The sequence below is a fragment of the Pan paniscus genome, chromosome 4 (genome assembly GCF_029289425.2).
Source record: "Pan paniscus chromosome 4, NHGRI_mPanPan1-v2.0_pri, whole genome shotgun sequence".
In the NCBI taxonomy this organism is placed as follows: domain Eukaryota; kingdom Metazoa; phylum Chordata; class Mammalia; order Primates; family Hominidae; genus Pan; species Pan paniscus.
Window position 1 is genome coordinate 129405915 of NC_073253.2, and position 22730 is coordinate 129428644.

A 22730-nucleotide genomic window follows, 5' to 3' on the forward strand; every position below is an offset into this window, starting at 1 on the left:
GCTGAACGTCCTGGCAGCCTCAGCCTGGCCTCAGAAAGCAGGATTCCTGGTGCCCTCCCCACCCTGGTCCCCACTCTCCACCCATGACCCCTGCAAGATTGCAGGATTGCAAAGGCAGCTGCTTGCTCAGGCAACAGATGCTAAGCACCATGACAGGCCTGGTCCTGAGCTCAGCCCTGCTGCCTGGGAACAATAAGTGACAACAGTCACCACTCAGCAAGTATCTACTCTGCCCTAGACATTGGGCTAAGTACTCTACAAGCAGGAACTCATCCCATCTTCCCAGCTCTTTGAGACAAATATTACTCTTACCCCCACTTCTTCCCAGCTCTTTGAGACAAATATTACTCTTACCCCCACTTAACAGATGAGAAAAAGAAGGCTCCAGGAAGCGGGTGGCTTGCCCAAGGTCCCGCTCACACTGAGTAAGTGGAGAAGCTGATTTCACACCCAGGCTGTGAGTTTCAAGCTCAGCTCTTGACCAACAGAAAACAAAGACACAGTAGCAGAGGGACAGGAGACTCACTCACAGGAAACAGAGGCCAACAGCTCAGGATATGATGGTGGCTTCAATTCTAAAGGCAATGGGACTCCTGAAAGGAGAAAGTATCTCTGCAGACCTGGGGAGGCGGGGAGGCTTCCTGGATTAGGAAGAGACCAGGAATGGCCTTAAAAAGAAAAAGACGCCTCAGACTGCAGAATGCCCAGCTAACAAAGGAACTGGAAACCCGTCCGTCCCCACTCCCAACCCCCACCCTGGGAGCCTGAGGAAACACATTGGACCATTATGCAACAGCCCCATCCCCTGGGCAGAAAGCATTTATTAAGTGCCACAGTATGCTTGGCCCATGTTAGTATCCAGCAAGGCCACAGATGAAGGTGCCATGATCCCAAGAAGTGAGAATCCATTTGGGCAGGCGGGAGGCCTGGTTAGAGCTGTGGTGAGCAGTGACTACAGGATCTGGTACAGGTCCTCTTCAAATTTACCCTGCCCACCACATCCCGTTGCTCCTTCCCCTACTACCCCTGTTGTCCTGGACTGGAGAGGGGTGAATATGGAATAAGAGGGTGAGCTTTCCTCGGGGCACTGAGCCAGGAAAGTCTTGAAGCCCCATGCAAGGCAGTGGGTCATATACTGGGAGGTAGTCTATTCTAGGAGAGAGGGCAGACAGGGAGAGCCAGTGTCCTGGGGAGGGAATACTTGGAGGAATTGTCCTAGGTGGCAAGGGTTGGAGGACTGCAGGAACTGAGACATGATAAGGTGCCATTCTAGGCAAGGTTCAATGGATGGCCAAACTCTCCCCCAGGGCCTAGTTCACCTAGGTCCCAGGGACCCTATGGGGTCAAAGTCCACCATCACCCAGAGTGTGGCTTACTGCCCCACCTGGAAAAGGCCACATCCTCTTTAATCCCTCTTCTCTCCTAGGCTGACCTAGGACCTCCTTCCTCCAGGAAGCCCTCCCTAACTGCCATGTTGTGTGCCATGACATGCATAAAACAGCCAGGAGGGTTTCTGAACCCCTGGCTCCCAGAGCCTCTTTAGCGCCTGATGTCTTCCACAAGATGGTGAGTTGCCTGACGGCAGGTACGGGGCCTGCTAACTACTTCCTGGATTCTAAGTGATCACTGCTATGGATGATCCATCCTTCCATTCAGCCATCCATCCAAAAACTTCTGAGCACTGCAGGTTGCCAGTTCTGTGCCAGGCCCTAGGGATAAGCAACAAAGCCCTGTATAGCCATGTCTTAAAAAGCGATATTGAATAGTTCTTTCTCAATAAGACATTCCTCTCTCAGTGTGTCTGAGGCTGTCTCCCCAGGCCACATAGGATTTAGTGCAGGCGTATTCCTCTGTGAAGCTGCAGGTGACTCCCACGTGAACACCAGGACTTGGTGTGCTCCACCTTCTGCTGCATTTGTGATGCCGCTTGTCTCTCACCTCTGGTCTCAAGGCCATAACCTCTTCATGGCATCCTTAGAACTTAGAGGCACCTGGCCAGGTGCGGTGGCTCACGCCTGTAATCCCAGCACTTTGGGAGGCCAAGGTGGTTGAATCAGCTGAGGTCAGGAGTTCGAGACCAGCATGGCCAACATGGTGAAACTCCATCTCTACCAAAAATACAAAAATTAGCCGAGCGTGGTGGCAGGTGCCTGTAATCCCAGCTACTGGGTAGGCTGAGGTAGGAGAATTGCTTGAACCTGGGAGGCAGAGGTTGCAGTGAGCCGAGATCGTGCCACTGCCCTCCAGCCTAGGCAATAAGAGCAAGGCTGCATCTCAAAAAAAAAAAAAAAAGAACTTAGAGGCATCTGCAGCTTCCAGGTGAATTTGGGCCCAAAGAAGGCAGAGGACTGACTTGACTTCACTCGGCAAGCCAGTGTTGGGTCAGGGACTAGGACATAGGTTGGCACTCCCGACCCCTTGGACAACTGGTACACCTGGCAGCCTAGGACCTGGCACACAGTGGCCACTCCACGTTTGCCTTCGCTGTCGCCACCTTGGTGTCTCTGACTCTAGACCCCTTCCTGGGGAAATTCAAGCCTAATGTTTCCTTCTGGTGAGGGAACCCCAAACCCATTCATCAGGAACAATGGCTGGCACAATGTGGGAAAAATAACCCATGGGAATAGTCCTAACAAGCCCTGTGAAGCTCTGGGGCAGCTCTTCTCATAATTTGCCCATCACCTCTCAAGCCAATTTGGCCAGGTTTCCTTAGGATTTCATCAGGAAATATGAACTGCCAATTTTGTTATTAAGTCTTTATTTTAATAACAATTCTTGGTTATTGTATGAAGTCCGAGGGATGGAGCAGGAGGGGAGAACCCACAGAAGAGTCCTTCCTTCCTTATGAAGAAAGAACTGACCCCAAAGCCCCCTTGCTTCATTTTAAGGGCAGCTGCCTGGTACCTGATGCAGAGTAGCAGCATCCCAGCAATTGTGTGTGCTTGCCTTTCTGTAGGTCACAACCACCTACATGCACACACATGGACACACACGCCCCAACAAACAGTGAAACTACACAGAGTTTCCAGAAAGCAAACCGTGTTTCTAGTAACAAACCACAGTCTACCTCTAGGACCTGTGACCGGGTTTTGCCCTGAGAGGATGCTCCATGGGAAGTGCTCCTGCCCAGAGCCAGCAGCCCAGCCTCCCGGCGGCTTTGGGCAAGCCCCAACAGGATGCCAGGCGGGCTGGTGAGCAGGAAGAGACGCCGCTCACAACCTCTCCTTGCTGTAATTTACTAAATCCATCTGGGGCTCCTTTGAGACGTTTTCTGGAAATGCCACATTTCAAGGGTCTCCCTGTTAGAAAAGGTCAGAGTTCACGTGGGCCTTTCATGTTAAAGGAGCTTGAAAGAAAAGGAAAGGAAATGTATATTTTCAGCTTTAGCCATGATTAAGTGGGCTCAGGCCATGAGAACATTCAGATGATTTACATGACGTTACATGAAGAGCCAATTAGCCTAACAGCTTCCGAAAAATATCTCATTCAAGAGCACCCATTAGACACTTGGAATGCACCAGGCTGCTGTTCTAAGCTCTTCACTAGGGTACTGTGGTTCATCTCGACTGCACTCCAACAGAGCAGGGCAGGCCTGCGTATGACACCCATTTAACCTATGGGGAGACTGAGGCTCAGAGAGGGTCAGCAATCTGCCTGGGGTCCCACAGCTAGTAAGTGGCACGGCAGAGATGGAAACTTAAGACTGCCCAAATCTAAAGCTGGAGCTCATCTGCTCCAACAACCCTCAAGCCTTGGGAGTCCTGACTTAGTCCTGTTTGCAGCATCTGACTAGTGCAAGCTCATTTGCGTGAAGATGAAGCCTTATTAAATCACCAGCCCTGGCCTGGTCTGGATGAATCCAGAAGACTTTGGGGCCTCCTTGCAGCTGGTCCTGGTCCTGAAACTCCCCGGTCACCTCCAGGGGGGCAACCACAGCAGATTGCACTCACTACCCTGTGGAAGAACCCCAGTGTCTATCATCTGTGTATGTGATCTGAGCCAATTCCCAGAACAGGTGGCCTCGGGTGGGCTCAGGAGAGAGATGGTACACACTGAGATCTGTCTGGTTCAAGGGAGAGGTTCTAGGCCCTCTCTGCCAGCAAAGGTCTTGGGCCCCCTATACAGACCACCAAGATGATTCCCTAATCCTGTTGATGGCCCCTTTCATGCAACATGAGCCACCCAGAAAGTCAGGGCTCCAGATTAGTGACAGCTTATTTGTCAGCATTTGTCTGCCAAGACCACAAAGCAAATAAGGACTCCCTCTGGAATTTTATAATGGAACACTAGAGTGTGATAGTTAGGATGTGGGCTCAGGAGTCAGACTGCTTGGGTTTCGAATTCTGACACCTTCATTTTCAAGCTGTGAGAACTTAGGTGACTTCATCTCTCTGAGCTTCAGTTTCCTCATTAGTCAAATGGGGATACGAGTCCCTATGTCACAGGGTTGGTGTGATGATTAAATGAGATAATGTGTGTGAAGCTCTTGACAGGATGCCTGGCACATAGTAATCACTCAGTATATGAGGTTGGTCGTTGTGTAGACGATGGTGAAGGAATCAGTGCTGACTAGACCAGGGACTCCTGTGGGGCCGCACCAACTTCTGGGGAACAAATCAGAGCTCTTGTTCCTTTCCAGCTTTCCAAACCCTCCTAAGCCATCCAGGCCCACATGAAATCTACCTCCTTCAGGAAGCCACCCTGACTACTCTAGTCCACATTGATCTCACCATATCTGAGCTCTTTCTGTCCATTATCTGTATAGACTACTCTAGCACCTAAATCGGCTCTAATAACTCTTCAGCTTCTCAAAGCAGCCAATGGCTCCTGGAAGGCAGACACCTCTAGCCCTTCCCTCTCCACAGCCCAAGCCAGGGCTAGGTACACAGTAGATGATCCCTTAGCAAGCCTTCAGACTGATTTCAGTGTGGCTGTGGATGCCTGTGACTCAGCCCTTCTCTCCCTCACGCCTCCTCACAGTCCCACTCTCCCTACTCACCCACCCTCTCCTCTGGTTCCAGCCAGCAGGGTGGGGAGTTGGAGCTATGACCCCATAGGACAGTTGTTCCCAGACTATAAAATGTCCAAAGAAACTTGAGAGTGGGGGAGTTAACAGATGGGGAAAAAAATGTTCCTTATGTTCTTTCACCAAATAAAGACATGAAAAAAAACACTTGTCCCACCACCATTTTAGTAAAGAAAGGATGTTTTCACACCAATAAAGCAGTAAGGGCATAATCCTTGATTAAAGGCTAATACGAAGCTGGAAAGTTTTAACCTTACTGAGAAAACAAAACAAAACAAAAAGAACCTCACTGTTGTTCTGACTTTTCTCCTTTCTCCAAGGACTGGAGAACACTTCAGCCTCCACTGATCTGTGTCGGCGGAACTCATGGGTCTGGGGACAGCTATTCTGGAGGAGGTTCCTGCTGAACCAGGGTTCCCTACAAACACATGAGGACCCCTAAAGCCATTGGGTTGGGCAGATCCGGATTCCCTTTCAGCTGTCCCAGAGGAGGCTCACCCTAAGCCAGACCCTACCTATAACCTCAGGAGTTGAGGTGGCGGAGGCTCTGAACTCCCGTCCCTGTACCTCTCCCCTCCGGGCAGGGCCGAGCCCCCCCTTCCCCGCCAATCCGGAGCAGATGAGGCGAGACTGAGCGGCAAGCCCACCCTGGGAAGAGGCTGGGGAGACCTAATGGGCAGGGTCCCCCTCATCTCCATCACCAAGCTGAGCACTCGTGCCCATGCCACCCCCCAGCCCCAGCCTGGGGAAAGGAGGAAAAGTGGGCACCCTAGCCCGGAGGTGGCAGCGGAGGGGGGTGTGGGGGCTGGTGTCCGAGACACCCGGCTGGGCGGGCACAGATAGGATCTGAACACAGGGAAGCATGGCCTAGCTCTTTGATCCACAGCCAGCCACGCTGGGCCTGGACCCGGAGGGAGGCACGGCTGTCTTCCGGCCCGGCTTTGCACCGCTGCCAGGGGTCCTGTGGGGCCCTCAGAGGGAGAGGCGTCCAATACCCGGCCCTCCCCCAAATACCCTCTATCCCAACTGCTCTCAGAAGAGGCGTGAGCGTCTACAGTGAACCCAGCACAGAAACCTGCTAGGGGGGCTGCTGTTGACTGCATCGCGATCCAAAGGACCGGCGTCTTTTGTAGATGCAGGGGCTGAGCCAGGCCAAGCGTGCCGTGGAGGCCCGCGTGGACGCAGACCCGGGTGCCATACAGATGTGCTGGAATCCAGGCACTTTCCCGCGCTCCGCAAATCTAGATGTTTCAGCCTGGATCGAGCGAGGGTTAGAGGGTTAGTCAGGCCAGGGTCAACTTCAGAGTCATGGGCTCCCTAAATGCGACTTCTAGGGTTGAGTTGCTGTGGACGAGCGACCCATGTCGGAATCCCGCGCCCACGTGGCTGCCCAAAGTTCCGAGTCTCCGGGCTGCAGGTTCTAGTCACGGAACCGAGTTGGGAGAGTCATAGGGGCTGGGACTTGGAGGATCGGCTGAGGTCTGGTGCTCTTGGCTGTGTTCGCGGCTCGGAGCCGTCGCCTGACTGAGAGGCCCGTCACAGATGTGTGATGTATAAGCTCTGCACGCAACAGGAGCTCAATAAATGTGCGAAGGGGGGTATACTTATGTTCGCACTGTATGCAGGCGGCCTAGAAGGAAGTCCCTGATTGGCACAGGGATGGAGGATGGGGCAAGAGCCGCAACAGCGCCGCGGAGTTCCAACGCTGCCGGTTCCCTGGGGTACGAGCACAGCCTCAAGCAGCCTCAAGCCCTAGGAAGCCCCCAGTTCAAAGCACAGGGCGCATTGGAGCCTGGGCACGATACAGTTCACACCACGGCCGCGATGGTAAGCCACGCCCAAGTCCCAAGGGCCTAGGGGACCCCCGCCCTCCACAGCCGGAGGAGAAACCTGGGCGCAGGAAGCAGGGGGAATATCTGGTTGTAGGTGAGTAAGCGGGGTCAGGAGTTCCCTTTAGAGTCTCTGCGTTTCGGGAGAAAGGTGATCATTCCCAGGCTTGTCCGACGTCTCGCTCAGGGTGCGCTCCGGAAGAGCGAGCCCTTTAAGGCTATGCCGAGTGGGCGCGTCCCGGCCTCTCCCGGGAGAGGAGAGGCGGGGCGGACCTGTGTCCCGCCCCCGGCCGGGCCCGCCCCCAGTGCCCGCCCCGCCCCCGGCACTCGGCCGGCGGCGCCTTTGATGTTCCGACCCGCCAGCTCGCGGAGCCGCTCTGCCCCGCGCCCTAGCCCGCGCCTGCAGCCCGCCCAGGCGGAGTCAGCCCGCGCTCCGCCCGCTGCGATCCGGGCTCGGAGGTTCGGACTCCGGGCTCGCCGCCCCCCGGGCCGGCTCCGCGCCCCGCACTCCCGGCGCCCAGCGCCCCGCGCCCCGGCGGGCGGAGTGCACCATGCCGCAGCTGGACTCAGGCGGGGGCGGCGCGGGCGGCGGCGACGACCTCGGCGCGCCGGACGAGCTGCTGGCCTTCCAGGATGAGGGCGAGGAGCAGGACGACAAGAGCCGCGACAGCGCCGCCGGTCCCGAGCGCGACCTGGCCGAGCTCAAGTCGTCGCTCGTGAACGAGTCCGAGGGCGCGGCCGGCGGCGCAGGGATCCCGGGGGTCCCGGGGGCCGGCGCCGGGGCCCGCGGCGAGGCCGAGGTGAGCCCCCGCCGGCGCCGGCTCCTCCCCCGCGGTCGCCGCGCCCCGCCGCCCCAGTTGCGCGCGGCCCTCGGGGTCTCCAGCGCGCAGAGCGTCCCTGCCCCGGCGTCGGCCCCGACCCCCGCGGTCCCACCGCCCCTCACTCCCCTCCGGTTCTCCCTCCAGGCTCTCGGGCGGGAACACGCTGCGCAGAGACTCTTCCCGGACAAACTTCCAGAGCCCCTGGAGGACGGTGAGTTTCTGCCCTGCCCGGCTTCCCTTCGTCGCGCTCAGGCCCTGGCCTCGGTGGGACGGGGACGCCGAGGACCGCGGGGAGCCGGGTGCCTCCCCCACCGCAGCTCAAGAGGCGGCAGAACCCAGGGGTGGGGAGTGGGGGGCGGGCTTCCCGGGCGCCGCCGGGTCGAGTCACTTCCGGTGCCCTGACCTTTATAGGAGTAAACAGACCCCCGCCATCCCCGCCTCCCCTCCTGCCCAGGTGACTGACTAATCCGCCGTCTTCAGGAGACAGAATTGGCCAAGGTTTCTTGGTTGGAGGGCGGGGGGTGGGAGGTCAAGTAGGGGCCACCTCGGGGAGGCCTGCACTCCAGGTCCTTCCCCTAAAACTTGGCACTGCCGATACTCCCAGCCCGTTCCTTCCCAAGTCAGGAACTTGCAGGGGACCCCTTGGCAATTCTTTTTCTCTCAAGAGCAGACAGCCTTCAGTCCCAGCCGCTGCCAGGGCTGGTGTGTCTGACCCAGCTGTGGTTTTTCCAGGCCTGAAGGCCCCGGAGTGCACCAGCGGCATGTACAAAGAGACCGTCTACTCCGCCTTCAATCTGCTCATGCACTACCCACCCCCCTCGGGAGCAGGGCAGCACCCCCAGCCGCAGCCCCCGCTGGTAAGTGGACCCCGCAGCCAGTGTCGCCCTGTGCTTGCAGCCTCCTTGACCAGGTAGGTGAGGCACCGGCAAGAGACTTCTGCCTGGAACAAAATAGACGAGACTCCTGTGCTGGTCTTTTTTCCCATACACACCCGGTGGGATCTGAACCAAAAGGAGAACTTTGCTGAAGGAAGGAGGGGCCGCCCTGGGGCACCCCCCTGCCCTCTGGCTCTTGGCTTTTGTCTTCCCAGCTTGCTCATAAGCAGGTGCAGGCTCTGTCCTGGTGCTGGGTGATGCCAGGGTGGGGGTCTTCTTAGAGAACTTTTGAGCCGAGACCACCCTTGCTCCTCGCTGCTCTGATCTGAGTTCAGAGCTTTGCAATTAACTTTCTAACTAGCCCAGGAAACCCTGAGCCTCCTTGGCGCTTGGAGGAATGGGCAGGAAAGCTGATCTGTTCAGGTCCCCTGGTTGTGCAGGAGAAACGTGCTGTGTTCGGTCGGCTGTGTCCTTACGGGCGTGAGTGTACCGTTGCCAAAGAAGGACCCTGAACACCATGTGTGGAAAGTGGGTTCTTAGGAAACTGGCTTGGTCTCAGACATACCAGGAAGGGTTGGCAAAGGTGCTACAAATCAGTGATGTTGAGAAGGGACCAGTTTAATTAATTCGTGAATTAAATATTTTTAAGTCCCAGTGCTTTGAAAAGATTTCGTGATCTTTACAAACCATGCCCATTGGTACAGATGACCTAAAGTGTGAAGAACCTATTCTGAGTGCTTTGGAGCAGTACAGCTGCGCTTTTAAAGAAATTCGTGTTTCACACTCTTCTCAGTTGGTCCAAGTTGGGGTGAAGGTACGTGGAAGGTTTGGAGGACTGTGGTAAGCGAGTGTTGGGTGTGAATGTAAGCCCAGTGCGGGTGGGGCTGGCAGGCTGGAGGCTCACATGGCTACAGTGGGGTCACCAGAGGGAGGAGAGTTAAGTGCTAGGCTGTTTCAGACCAGGAGTGAAGAGGGTAGTTCTGAGAGCTGCTGCATGCCAAGCCAGTGGGAATGAGAAGACATATAGGCTTCTTTCCAGAAGCCTAGGCTGGAAAACCTATTCTATGGCCAGCTCTAGAAATGAGCTCCTTGCCGTTTGGGCCCCTATCTGTAAAATGAGTATGTTTTCCGAGTAGTCTCTGTATCCGACTTTCTGCTCTGGGGTGGCTTGGTATATGAGGTGGTTCACTTCCTTCCAAGTCTGTGAGATGGGGGGTGTGCCCCCCCAGCATTCCCCCGCTGATGTAGTGATATCCAGAGAACTCACCCTGTGTGAGCCCATGCTTAACAAAGATGCATTTTGGATCCCTGCAAGATGTAAATAAACCCTTAGATTTGGGACTAGGTTGACATAACCCACCAGTGCCAAACTTCCAACAGGTGTGCCACTTGCATAGGGGCTGGGGTCACCGTGGAACCATGATTAGACAAAAGGCCTAGGCCCAAGGCTCTACTCCAGCCTCCCGGGGCTCCACAGCAGCACAGGGAAAAGGCTTCCTTTCAGAGGTCATCTCATGGTGTGGGCAAGTGCTGGGAGAGTATCTGGAGCAGGGAGGGCTTCGTTCTGCTGTCAGGGTATGGGTGATGGGACCATTTGGTGTCCTTTGGGCCACATGGGTCAAGAGTAGGCTCTAACAGGACAGTGGAGGAGGCACACCACCACTGGCTTGGGTCATTTATTTTTCACCTTTCAGTCTTTCTCAAGCTACAGCAGATACATTTCTATGTATCGCACCTGCTCCTATAGGTACAAATCCCCTTGTCCTCCTCCCCGCGCAGCCACAGTCTCCACTGTCTGGCTTCTGGCCACACAGGAGGAGGAAAAGGACGGGCTGTGAGACTGGCTCTCTGTGCCCTGGCCTCAGCTGCTCTGTGGGGCTGCAGAAAAGGACAGAGGCAGAGGTGTAAGTTGGAGTGACACTCGGTGAGGAAGCTGTATGTGAATGTAGGAGAACCTCTTTTAAGCAAACCTGCCAGTTATAAACACATAGCAAGTCAGAGCATTTGCTTGCATTACCTGAAGACGTGTGGGCATTGAAAATGTGGTTGGGTTTTACCAAGCAAAGTGAATCCACCCCCACATTTTAGAAGCATATTTATTATTGGATTCAAGGTTCATGTGTCTGGAACCAGGAATGATCTTCTTTTCTTGGGTCAGGAGCCCCTTGCAAGGGCCCTGAGGAAAAACTGCCTTTGGAAGATTTTTCCAAAGCTGGTCACTTTCCCAAGCCCATCTTTAAAGGACAGACAGCTTGCTGCTCAGGCCCTGCCAGAGGCCTTAGATCCAGGCCCCCTTGCCCTTTGCCCGGCCCTCTCTGAGGGCACCTATGTGGTCAACACTTATGCTGAGAGGCTTGAGGCCAGTCATTGCACCTCCCTCAAGAGCAGGGAAAGCCTATACCAGGGACCTGCTCTGCCCATGTGTGGATAGGATGCCCATGTGGCTACTGTGTTAGAGACCTCAAAACAGGCCAGCTCGAACCTTGCCTGGAGCAATAGGCTGAATGACCACCCCACAGCCAACTGCCACGGGACACATTTTTTTTTTCTTCCAAAAAGATTCCTTCTTTTTGGTAGTTGGCTTCTTTTAAGCTTGTTTGAGGAAGAAAAAATTAGGTCAAAGTTTATTCCATGAACACTGTCAGGCACCTGATTGATGTAGGCTTGCAGGCAGTTACTGGCCTAGACCAGTAACCAGGGTTTTTTTTGTTTTGTTTTGTGTTTGTGTTTGTTTGTGTTTTTTTAGACACAAGGTCTCACTCTGTTGCCCAGGCTGGAGTGCAGTGGTGTGATCTTGGCTCACTGCAGCCTCAAACTCCTGGGCTCAAGCCATCCTCCCACCTCAGCCTTCTGAGTAGCTGGGACTACAGGTATGCACTACAATGTCCGGCTAAGTTTGTTTTTCTTTCTGTAGCAATGGGTCTCACTGTGTTGCCCGGACTTTGGTTTGGTTTTCTCTGCTCTGCTCTGAGACCTGAAAGTAGGTGGAGGTGGTGAGTGGGGAGATAGTGAGCTGATCTTAGGCTGTACTTTGGGGGGATTCTGGGATGGGTAAGGCATCATTCCTTAGGCAAACTCAGGCTCAGACTCAGTGTAGTCAGTCTTGTCATATCCAAAATTGATATGAGGCCGCATTGAGCTGTGGCTTCTTCTATGAGCTCTACTTGGAGTCTGTAGCTTAGACAGATGCCGAGCCTTTTGCCATTTTGATGAAATATCCAGAATAGACACATCCATAGAGACAGAAAGAGGATTAGTGCTTGCCAGGGGCTGACAGAAGAGGGGCCCAGGGAGCGACTGCTAATGGGTATGGAGATACTTTCTGGGGTGATGAATAGGTTCTGGAATTAGATCATGGTGGCAGCTGCACAATCTTATGAATATACTAAAAGCCACTGAATTATATACCCTTTAAAACAGTGTATTTTATGATATGTGAATTACATCTCAAATTAAATAAAAAGGCTGAGGCCTTTGGCTGTTGCAGACTTGGGGCCATGTGTCCCTGTCCCTGATCTCCACAGTTGTCCAGGTGCCTGGGGATGCCCCAAGCCAGGGGGTCAGGCATCAGGTGTCAGGTCCAGCAGAAGGAGCCTCACTGAGGCAGTGGACTCATGTTGGGGCTCCCGGCAGGTCCAGAGCGTGCCTGGGGGAGCAGGAGGTGAGGGTATGAGCAAGGCTCCAGCAGAGGAAGGAAGTGCTGCTCATGCACGGCCAGCCTGTCCGAGGAGCTTTGCAGAGATGAGTAGGTGCAGGAGCACCCACCGGCCTCCACACGCCCCAGAGCGAGCTGTGGGCCTTGCTGGGAAGCGTCAGTTATTGGTGTTGAGCACCAGCCCTGGCTGCAGTGAAGCCTATTAGGAGGGAATTTGGCACCAAGCTTGGTACCAGGTACTGGGCCCCCAGACTGGAACCAGGCTCTACCCCGGGAGTGCCCAGCTGAGCCGAGGAGACAGATAGAGACCTGAAGCAGAGCTGGCGAGAGGAGCGCTGTCACTGAGGTGTCCCGGGCAGAGCCGGCCCCAGCCCTGGCTGTAAGGGGGGGCCCACTGAGGAGCACTCTGAAGGCCACAGGGTGTCCAACAGATGAAGACAGAGGAGGGACTGGCAGGCCCCAGGCTTCCCTCTGAACACATCCCAAACCTCCCCACTACTCTGCAGTCAGCACCCAAAGCCCCAGTCATCGCCATCTCTCACCCAGACAGCAGCAACAGCCTCCAGGGGACCCCTCCCTCACCCCAACCCCCATCCTAAATCACAGTCCAGGCTTCACGTAGCAGCCACAGGGGTCCTTTAAAAACAGAGTCAGATCACATCTCTCACCTGATTAGACCCCACATTCGCTTCCCATTGCTCTTGCAGTAAAGTCCAAGCCACTCATCACAGCCGAGTGCCTGGGTGGACCCCCGCCAGCCGCCCCTCATCACCTGCACCAGCCTCTTGCTGTCTCCCTGACAGCAGTCCCCTCCCTGTCCTAGGGGGTCTTACAGCCAGCAACTTCTTTCCACCCCAGGACTCTTGCACTGCTTCCCTCCACTCGGAAGTCTCTTCCCCAGCCCTGCACATAGCCGCCACCTTCTCGTTCCTCACTCAGGGCTCAAGTCAGATGTCTCTGCCTCAGGGAGCCTCCTCTGACCATTCCCAGTAGGACCCTCCTCATCCCTTGGCTCCAGCTGCCTTGCCAGCCCTGGCAACTCTTCGGGCTCAAACGGTTGGCACTGCTTTACAATGCACTCACCATGCTTAACCCTAAGAAAGCCTGGCTGTTCATTTCCTCCTCTGCACAATGGGAGTGGTGAGCCCTCCTCCCAGATTTGGAGTGAGGACCAGCAGCAGTGCCAGGGAGGGGCCCAGGGAGGTGCCAGTGCGGCCTGGCCAGGGGGAGTCAGCCATGACTGAACCCTTGTCCCTTGCTGGCCTGGCTCCCCTGGGGCCAGTGGTTGCTCAGTTGTGGGCCCCACGTGGACTTGGGCACGGAGGGGTCTGGAGGTCTGAACCCTGGGACTGGGGACTCAGGTGTACAGGCCACCTACTCACTGCCCTGCCTGACCCAGGATTCTTAGGAGGGGAAAGTGCTATCCCTGGGGCCAGGCAGGGAGCCACAGCCACTCACTGCATTCTCAGAATTCTATCCTACCACCCCAAAGATTGACCTGAAAGAGACTCCCCTTCCTCAGTCATGTAGAAGTCCTTTACATGAGATGTTAGAAGCTTAAGCTGTTTTGTTTCAAAAAAAAAAAAAAAAAAAAAAAAGATTGGCTGGGCGCGGTGGCTCATGCCTGTAATCCCAGCGCTTTGGGAGGTCAAGGTGGGTGGATCATTTGAGGTTAGGAGTTCAAGACCAGCCTGGCCAACACGGTAAAACCGGGTCTCTACTAAAAATACAAAAATTAGCCGGGCATGGTGGCACACGCCTGTAATCCCAGCTACTCTACTCAGGAGGCTGAGGCAGGAGAATCGCTTGAACCCGGGAGGTAGAGGTTGCAGTGAACCAAGATTGCGCCACTGCACTCCAGCCTGGGCAACAGAACCAGACTCCTCAAAAAAAAAAAAAAAATGCAAAAAACCCTCATGGCCATCAGCCTGGGAAGCCATGGCCACCCTGTGCGTGCCCCTCATTCTTGCCACGATGCCACAGGTGTGGGCAGCCTCCTTGCTTGCAGCCTCCCCTGTGGCTCTGGCTTGCTCCCAGGCTGCCTTCTTTCCCAGTGTGAATGATGTTCTGTACACATCACTCTTTCGTTTCCACCTTGACTATTTTCCTGAAGCATAATACCCAGACAGAATTATGGGGTCAAGAGGCAGGAAGAGTCGAGGCGTTTTGCTTCCCTGGTGCCCCAGTGCGCTGTAGGTTCTGAGCTGTGAGAGTCCCATGCTTACAGTGGCTCAGCACAGCTGATATGGAGTTCTGCCTTTGTTGCTCTGCATTGAATAGGTTTGTGGTGGGCAGTGCGACTGTGAGCTATTTTGAATTACCTTTCTTTCCTTGGAAGGCTGCGTAGTATTGGCTATCACATTTGGAAAATCTGCAGCCTCTTTTCTGCTGCTTCCAAGGTGGGACTTTGAGGGTGGCTCCCTCAAAGCCTTGATGCCTTTCAAAGCCAGGAGAGCACCATGAAGGGGGCCAATCCTGCAGACCCCTGGTTAGAGCCAGGCTTCCTGCCCCACCCTGTCCTGGGGTCAGGGAGGGATGGCCGGGAATTTAGGGCGGTTTGCCCCTCCTCTGGAAAGTCGGGGTGAGTACTAGCTCAGCAGGGTAGGAAAGACCTTCCCAAGGCCCAGGGCTGGCAAAGAGCCCTGGATTGGTTGCTGAGACCTGGGATCCTTCCCCCAGGCTCTACCAGGTTCCACCAAGCCAGTTTCCACGGCAGCACACAGGAATATTCATACCAGCACTGCCACCTCCTCAGCTACTCTGAGACTCAAGTGAGTGGGGCTGAAGCAGATGAGGGTGGCCCCCTTTCTGGGTCTCTGGAGACCATACCCCATCCCCAGCCCCTCCAAGGAGGGAGGTTTAGCTGAGCTTAAGCAGGGCTCTGGGGGTGCTGGTTTAAAGTCGCTTAACTGCTGAGGTCAGGCAGGTCAGGGGTGGGCCCAGAGCCTCCTGGAGGTGCAAGGCAAGCCGCAGCCCCCCTGAGCCTCTGCAGGCTGTTGTGGTCCCAAAGCCATACAGTCACACCCCTCACACCTTGTGACTGGTGCTTCCTGCTGCTGTGTACAAACAAGGCTCTGGTGGAGGAAACAGGTGTTTTATCAGGTCACAGGGGCCCCCACCCCCAATGGTACAGTGCACAGATCCTCCTGCTGCAGGTGGGGACAGGGAGGCCAGATCAGGGAAGGGACTTATCCAAGGCCCCTTAGAGGAGTGGTCAGAGGGAAGGCGTTGAGTCTGCACGATGCACCCTCTGACACTGTATCTGCCATTCTTTGGCTGGGTGGCCCTGGGTGAGTTACTTAGCCCTCTGGGCCTTAGTTTCCTTATCTAAAACTGAGGATAACGAGGGTTCTCACCTGTATGGGTCAGTGTGGAATGGAAAGAGACAGTGTGTGAAACACCCAGCACACAGTAGGTGCCTCCTGAGTGGCAGCGTTGGTAGAGGGAAGGCCTCTACCAGGAGTGTGAGTGCTCCAAAGGCTGAGGTGGGACTGGGGCCTTGGCTGCACTTTCCTTTCCCAGCTCCCCTGGGGCAGTGCCCTCTGGCCTACCCTACCCTTGGGCCCTCAGCCTGTGGATAGACTACACATTCTCTGCTGTAATCTTGGGTCCATACCCCGACCGAGCCCCTTCTCTATACTTGGCCTGGCTCAGCATGTGGCGGGCTCCCTCTGCCCTTCCAGAGCTCAGTCCTGGGAGACAAAGAGACTTTCACTGGGAGACTCTAAGTCGGCTCTGAGGTTCTGCTGGAGTTGGGAAAAGGGCACAGAGGAGGGAGAGGCCAGTGGGGGCAGCAGGGGAGGCTCCTGAGAGAGGGGCCTGCACAGGTGAGAGGGGGAGAACACTCTGGGTGGGGGCCCCACTGGAACAAAGGAGGAGAGAGGCAGAGGCTGGCATGCTCCATCAGCAGAGGGGCAGACAGAGGCCCAGGGTCTACGAAGGATGTGCGGTGAGGCTGGAGAAGAAGGTCCCAGCTTGTGACCTTGGTGCTGGGGCAGCGCTGGTTCCAGAGCCTGGGAGAAGCTGATGGGCGCATGCAGCATGTTGGCATCATGGTAGGGCAAGGCGGTACCCACCCGCAGATGGTGTGAATTGGACATGGCGGACAAAGGCGGGGAGAGCCAGCTTCTGGGGCAGGGTGGATGCTAGGAGGCATGGGGATCATGGGAGGAACTCGAACAGAGCCAAGGGAGAGGTAGGCTTTGGGTGGAGAAGACCCAAGGGTGTTGGGCAGTGCAAGGCAGGGGTACCTCAGAGGTGAGAACTTTCCATTTTCCCATCCTTCCATTTGACCCTCATGCTCTCTCGGGGTTCGGGATCCTAGGGTCTGGCCCCCTGATTACTGAGGGGAACTCTACCCCAGAGGTCAGTGGCTCGCTCAGGTCCCAAGGCCCATTGGTGACTCAGCCAGGGTGTGGAGAGCATCTCTGACCAGCTCTGTCTCTAGCAGAGCTCCAGGGTCCCAGGGGCTTTGGCATGGGTGGAGGGTGGGCATCTCTGAGAAACCAGGACATTGTCAGCTTCTTGGTTCAGGCAGTTTGCTGTCCTGTTTCGCAGACCTGTCATGCTTGGGGTCTGGACCTGGGAAACCGCCTTCCTCCCTTAAAAATGTGTGGCCCGCTTCTGCTGCTGCACACAAGCTGTCTACAGCCTGGGTGGGCTTGTCCTCCTCAGAGGGTTCCCCCTTCCCCTGCTTTCTGCTGGAACATGGGGCTCCTCTTGGCCAGTTCCCCAGGGAGTAGAGGGTCTCTGTCCCTTGCTGGATAGGGACTCTGGCCTGGGGTGAGCCTGAGTCTGGCCCTCTCCTGGGAGGAGGTCACCTGCCTGGGCTCTGCTAGCAGACTACGCTAGAGCCGGAGCAAGCCTGGGGACACAAAGCCCTCACTCCGCAGCCCCGACTCCATAGCTAGAACTCCCTAGAGATCAGAGGAGCAGACACTCTGCCAAATAAGCTTCCTCCTAACCCCCCCGCCCTGCCCCCCATTAAAACCACTAGCTTGCTCTTCAAGGGCAGGAAAGCTGTCTGGGCCCCACACCATGTGCTTCCAAATGATGAGTGTGCGGCAGAGGCTCCAGGCATGGATGGGCAGGACGTGGCCCCAGGGAACAGTGGGTGTGGACTTTGGGGGTTTACACGGTTAGGGCTGCCCCCACTCCACCATGTCTGAGCTGGTTTGGGTGCCAGTGGTGGCAAATCACCTCCTCCCAGGAAACCCAGTTTTCCCATGAGGGCAGGGAGCTGTGATGGGAAGGAAGCCATCCCTCCCCCTGCTGTGTGACCTCACGCAAATCTGTGAACCTCTCTAGGTCTCAGTTTCTTAAATGGGGTAGGAATCCCTGGCCATGGAGAGGCCTGTGTGCTGGGTGGGCCTCAGCCGGGGTCTGCTGGGCAGCTCCTTGCAAGCATTGCTCCAGAGCCAGCCTCCCCACCAGGCAAGAAGGGGTCATGGGGAGGGAGGGACAGGTGATGGGAGTCTAGGCCGAGGGATTCTGACTAACTCTGACCTGGCTCTGGTGGCAGCGGGCCCAGCCTCCTGGCCTGCTGGGCCGCCATCTGAAACGCATTACTGATGCTTTGTAAACTCCACATCATTTGGCCACATGAAAGCCTGGGACTTAAAAATAGCTGCTCCCAGAGGACGCCCCGCATTGGTGGGGCTCAGCTGACCTCTGCACGCACACCCACCCACCACCAGGCCACCTCCCTTGCCAGGGAGCCCCGACTGGCAGGGCCCCACCCACTCACCCTCCCAGTGTGGGCAGCCACTGCCTGGAGCCAATTTATCTGGGCACAGGTCTCACTCAGCTGGTGAAAGCTTCAGGCCCTGTGGCTGTACCCAAGGCAGAATGTCTGGGAGAGCCAGGAGGAGACTGCTGAGGCTGAGGTGGTGGTCTCAGGACCCTTCCCCAGGCTTGTCATGCCTGGAATGCTGGTAGGAACCTTATTGGAAAGCTAGTGGAACCATCTTACAGAAGAGGACACAGTGGCCCCAAGGAGGGGGAGCACTGGGAGGGTGCTAGTCTGGTGTTTACTTGGCCACTGTCCAATGCTGGACGAGAGAGTCACTGCCAACATGTTTGTGAGAGTAGGGCAGGGCCTGCCCGGGAGACCCCGGTGTCCGGTGGAAAACCCGCTAAGCAGGAGGCAGGGCAGCACAGGCCTCTGAGCTGCTAAGGTTGACTCTTTGCCCTGCTGTGTGGGTTCCCTCTCCTTATGGTCTCTATGACCAACTGCAAACCACTCTTTTCCCTAAAAATAAACATGCTTATGGGACTGGGGGAAGCTTTGTAGCTATCAAAGGAAATAATAGGGTGTTTTAGAAAATTACATTGTGTTTTAAATAACCAGCATGAAAGTCATTAAGTTTGAAGTTTCATTCAAATCAGATGGCTCTGTGGCTGGCGTGGTGGCCAGGCAGGCAGAGGTGGGTGGGCCCTCTGAGATGCTGAGAGGCAGCCTGTGGAGAGCCTTGCGGCAGTGGCAGCAGTGAGGTCTCTGCTGGCTGGGTACAGCCAAGGTCCAGGCGGGCTGGCCACCGAGTGCGTGCCTGGCTGCAGCAGCCACCCCAGAGCTCGCTGGCAGCCTTTGAGGCAGTGGGCAGCCCCATGGGCGGGGGTGTGGGGACAGATGAACCTGGGAGAGCCAAGGCCACAGGGTCGATGGCCATGTTGCAGGGGGTGGTGTTAGGGATGGAGTTGGGATCAGAAAGGGCCGGAGAGGATCTGTGGGGCCCAGGCCACATCTGTTCATTTCACCACTAGGCTCTCAGTGCCCACCCTAGGGCCTGGCACACAGTAGGTGCTCAGTAAGCAGTTGTTGAAAGAGTAACAACAACTACAGTAGTTCATGTGTCAAGCACTTCCCAAGCGCCAGGCCTATGCCAGGGGCTTTTACTCATATCAAGATTGTACAAGTCGGTAGGGCACAGTGCCTCACGCCTGTAATCCCAGCACTTTGGGAGGCCAAGGCAGGCGGATCACGAGGTCAGGAGTTCGAGACCAGCCTGACCAACATGGTGAAACCCCGTCTCTACTAAAAATACAAAAATTAGCCGGGTGCGGTGGCACACACCTGTAATCCCAGCTGCTCAGGAGGCTGAGGCAGGAGAATCGCATGAACCTGGGAGGTGGAGGTCACAGTGAGCCAAGATTGCACCACTGCACTCCAGCCTGGGCGACAGAGCTAGACTCTATCTCAAAAAAAAAAAAAAAGATTGTACAAGCCAAGAAAGTAGGTATTATTGTGGCCTCCCTTTTTGCAGATGGGGAAACTGAGGCTCAGAGAGGATAAGGAATGCGCTGATACCTGGCAGAGTCAGGATTTGAACTTTGGTCTGTTTTACCCTGAAACCCATGCTCCTCCCTGCTCTATCCCATTTGCTGTACAATGTGTGGAGATGGGGGCACTGCGGGCCAAGAAGCTGGGTGGTACCCCCAGCACACTGTCAGGTTCATAAGCTGGACCCAGCTGGATTCCTCTGGCCCCAGAGAAAGGCCATAGTCCTCTCACTCCCTCTCCAGGGGCACCTCATAGCTCTGGGCCTGGGTCAGGGATGACCCCTTTCCTCCCCAGACACCTGGCAAGTTCAGGGCTCCCAGGGCCAAAAGGGCTGTCTTTCTTACTTGAAAGGCAGGTGCCCAGGGCTTCTAGAAGGAATGTTATATGGAAAAGTATCCGTAAATGACATTAGGATTGATTCCGATTTGGTGCCTGATGGAAGGACAGTTAAGACCTATCTACAGGTGGATCACTTCCTCTTTCTAGTGTTGGTCCTGATGCAGCTCAGTGCCTGCTGTTGGACTCCTGGGCCAGGCACCCTCCTCTGTGTGGTCCCGGGCTGGGCTAGGGGGTTTCCTAGGCTCTGAGTCATGGGAAATGGCTGGACTGAGGCAGCTGAGGGAGTCTCAGGGTATGGGTGCGCCCGCCCACCTTATTCCCCCATGGGAAAGCCACTTAGGAACCAGAGCCGCTGCCAGCCCCACTGGGGCACGTTGAGGGCAGTTTCTTCTTCTCTCGCTGCCCCGCCGCCTCCCATCCTCTCTGGTCATCGCGGGCCAGCCAGGAGCTCAGTGATCTGGCCTGACAGGAATCAGGCAGTGGTCCAGAGGAAATCAAGGGCTGGCGGCCCCAACCTGGCACAATGCTGGCGTTCCTGAAAAGCCTTTGTCTTGGGACATACTTGCTTTTGATTTTTCTCCTTTTGTTTCATTTTGTTCTTAAGTAAAAAAGGAATATTAAGAAAAAAAAACACAAATATTAGTTCATCTAATCCTCACAGCAACCCCATGAGACCTGGATGTTTTACAGTGGAGACCCCCAGGCATAGAGAGACTTGCGCCTGGTGGGTACTGGAGGAGGGATTTGAGCCCAGACATCTGACTCGGCGTTCGCTGTCCCTCCCCTTACACTCCATTGCGTCTTTGGCTGCGCACGTGTGTTGCAGCCACAGCTGGGTGCCTGGCTCCCCCGTCCCATCCCTTCCCACTCCTCAACCCCAGGAGTTTGGTATTTCACTCTCTACCCTGTTTGCGTAATGCTACACCCAGGTGTGTTTCTGAGAGTTGTCTGGGGCAGTTTTGTGTGACCCTCCCTCACTCGCCTCATGAAGGGCTCTCCTGAGGCTCCCATGCAGTTGGTACTGCCCAGCCTCCTCCCTCTGCTCACACTGGGTGTGAGGGCTCGGGCAGCAGCACCCCAGGGCCTGGTGCCTCCAGGAGCTCCTTTCCACGCCTTGTTTCCCTTTGGATAAATGGCTAGACAGTCCAGACAGAGCCCCAGGGGCCTTGACTGGCTATAGCCGGGGGAGTGAGCGCTTCATGACCGTGGCGGCCTCAGGGCAGGACTGTCCTCCTAGGGCTGGTGCAGGCTGCGGGACAGAACACATGACTCGGACACCCCTGTCTTGTCTTTGCTCCTCAGAGGCTACTAGATTAAATTGGGGCAAGAATGCAGGGCCAAGGCTGGGGAGGTGATCTCCAAGGCTCTCTCCCTCTGCCCTTAAGCCCCTGCCTTTCTGGGCCTTGCCTGGGCTCTCAGCTCTCACTCTCGGGCTTGGAGCTGGACAAGCCGTGGCGAGAGCACCCCAGCCTCCGGTGGCTGTCCCACCCCTCCTCACACATGGGGCCAGGGAGCACCAGCCAGACCCGGTGGGAAGGATGACCTCTTGCTTTTCTTTTGGTCATTTATGACTGAGAATCAAAATCACCTCCTTCAAGGACAGAGTGCCCTCACCTAGGGCCAGGGGGAGGTCAGAGCCACACTGCTAGCCAATTTGTTTCAAGAAAAATTCTTGGTAGGCTGCTGCCAGCAGAAGTGCTGCCTGTTGAGGCCTGTCACTGAATGGTAAAGATCTGTGGCCAAGAACCCCAAAGGGCCAGATTCTAATCCAGATCCATCACTGCTTGCTGTGAGACCTCGGGCAAGATTCTTAGCTTCTCTGTGCTTCACTTTCCTCGTCTGCGAAGTCTGTATGCACAGCACAAAGTGATTGGGAAGACTGGTGGGATTCCGGCAGGGGTGGAGCTCTGCAGACTGAGACACTCAGTTGGCTGTTACTAGTGGGGGCTGCCATCTCTAAATCTGCACCTGGTATTTTCCTGCCTTTTCTGCAAAGCCCCCAGGGAAACAGCCTCAGAACTCCTCAAACACCTCCCTCCCCAGATCCCTGTTTTCCATTCCCTACTGCCAAAGACAGCGGAGCTATGAGGTTGTGCCTTGCCTCGGTCCACGGTGGGCTCCTGGATGGCTGGGCACTGATGGGGAGCTGCATGAATAACTGCCTGGGCTGGGGGTTGCCCAGTCTCAGGGCTGCTGTGTAGTCTCCAGGCTGTGTTGGTAGCATCAACTAGCAGCTCAGTTGCAGCAGCTCCCGGAAGCTTATATTTTCCTCTAAAAACATCCTGTCCTGAGGGGCGTTCACCTCAAAGTGGAGGAAGGAAAATGCAAGTAAACGAATGCATAGAAACCACTGGAGGCCATGGGCCACGCCACTCGCCACTCGGCTAAGTGGGGCTCAGTGAGTTCCGAGGGTGCCTCGGGCCGGGTTGGGCCTAGAGCAGGCCTGTGGTTTGCCAAGGCGGCATGCAGGGACTCCAGTCCCCACCTCCGCTGTGGCAGGCCCCTTTATCTGATGTCAAGGCCAGGCGGTGGGTGGACTGGCCACACGCACCTAGCAGAGCTCTGTGCAACTGTGGCAACAGCCTTGTGCCAGCAGGGGAGACTGAAGCCTTTTGGTCCAGGAGGGTGTGGCCTTGCCATCCCCCACCCCTTCCAGCTCAGGTGGCCACGCAGCCACACTCTGTGCTTTTCTGTGCTTTGTGGTGGGCGTCTGGCACAGGGCATCCAGCACGCTGTGGGCAGGGAGCTTGCGGGCCGTCCTTTGGAGAGCACCGTGTCCTGGGCAGTGGTGCCTGGAGCGGGGGCTAGGGATAAAAGGGCATGAGCAGGGGCGCCTCCAGCCTGGCTGGCACTCTCAGCCCTACTGGAGTATATCTGCAGAGATGGGGTCTGCGAAAGTCCACAAA

The 22730-nt window shown here is 56.0% G+C and overlaps 1 protein-coding gene across 12 annotated transcripts in view; it reads left to right on the forward strand.

The window, feature by feature from the left end:
* The first annotated feature begins 1101 nt into the window (after positions 1-1101).
* TCF7 (transcription factor 7) overlaps positions 1102-22730 on the forward strand; it is a 39588-nt gene continuing 17959 nt past the window's right edge. For 3 of the 12 annotated variants that reach the window (XM_063604226.1, XM_055112691.2, XM_055112685.2), the window contains exons 1-3: positions 1102-6853; positions 7821-7887; positions 8409-8533. In XM_063604226.1, coding sequence (XP_063460296.1) covers positions 6611-6853; positions 7821-7887; positions 8409-8533 — 435 coding nt within the window. In that variant the 5' untranslated portion in view covers positions 1102-6610. Of the gene's footprint in view, positions 6854-7180; positions 7656-7820; positions 7888-8408; positions 8534-22730 lie in introns of those variants that run through there. The other 9 variants (XM_055112686.2, XM_055112689.2, XM_055112688.2 and 6 more) reach the window with 6 other exon arrangements.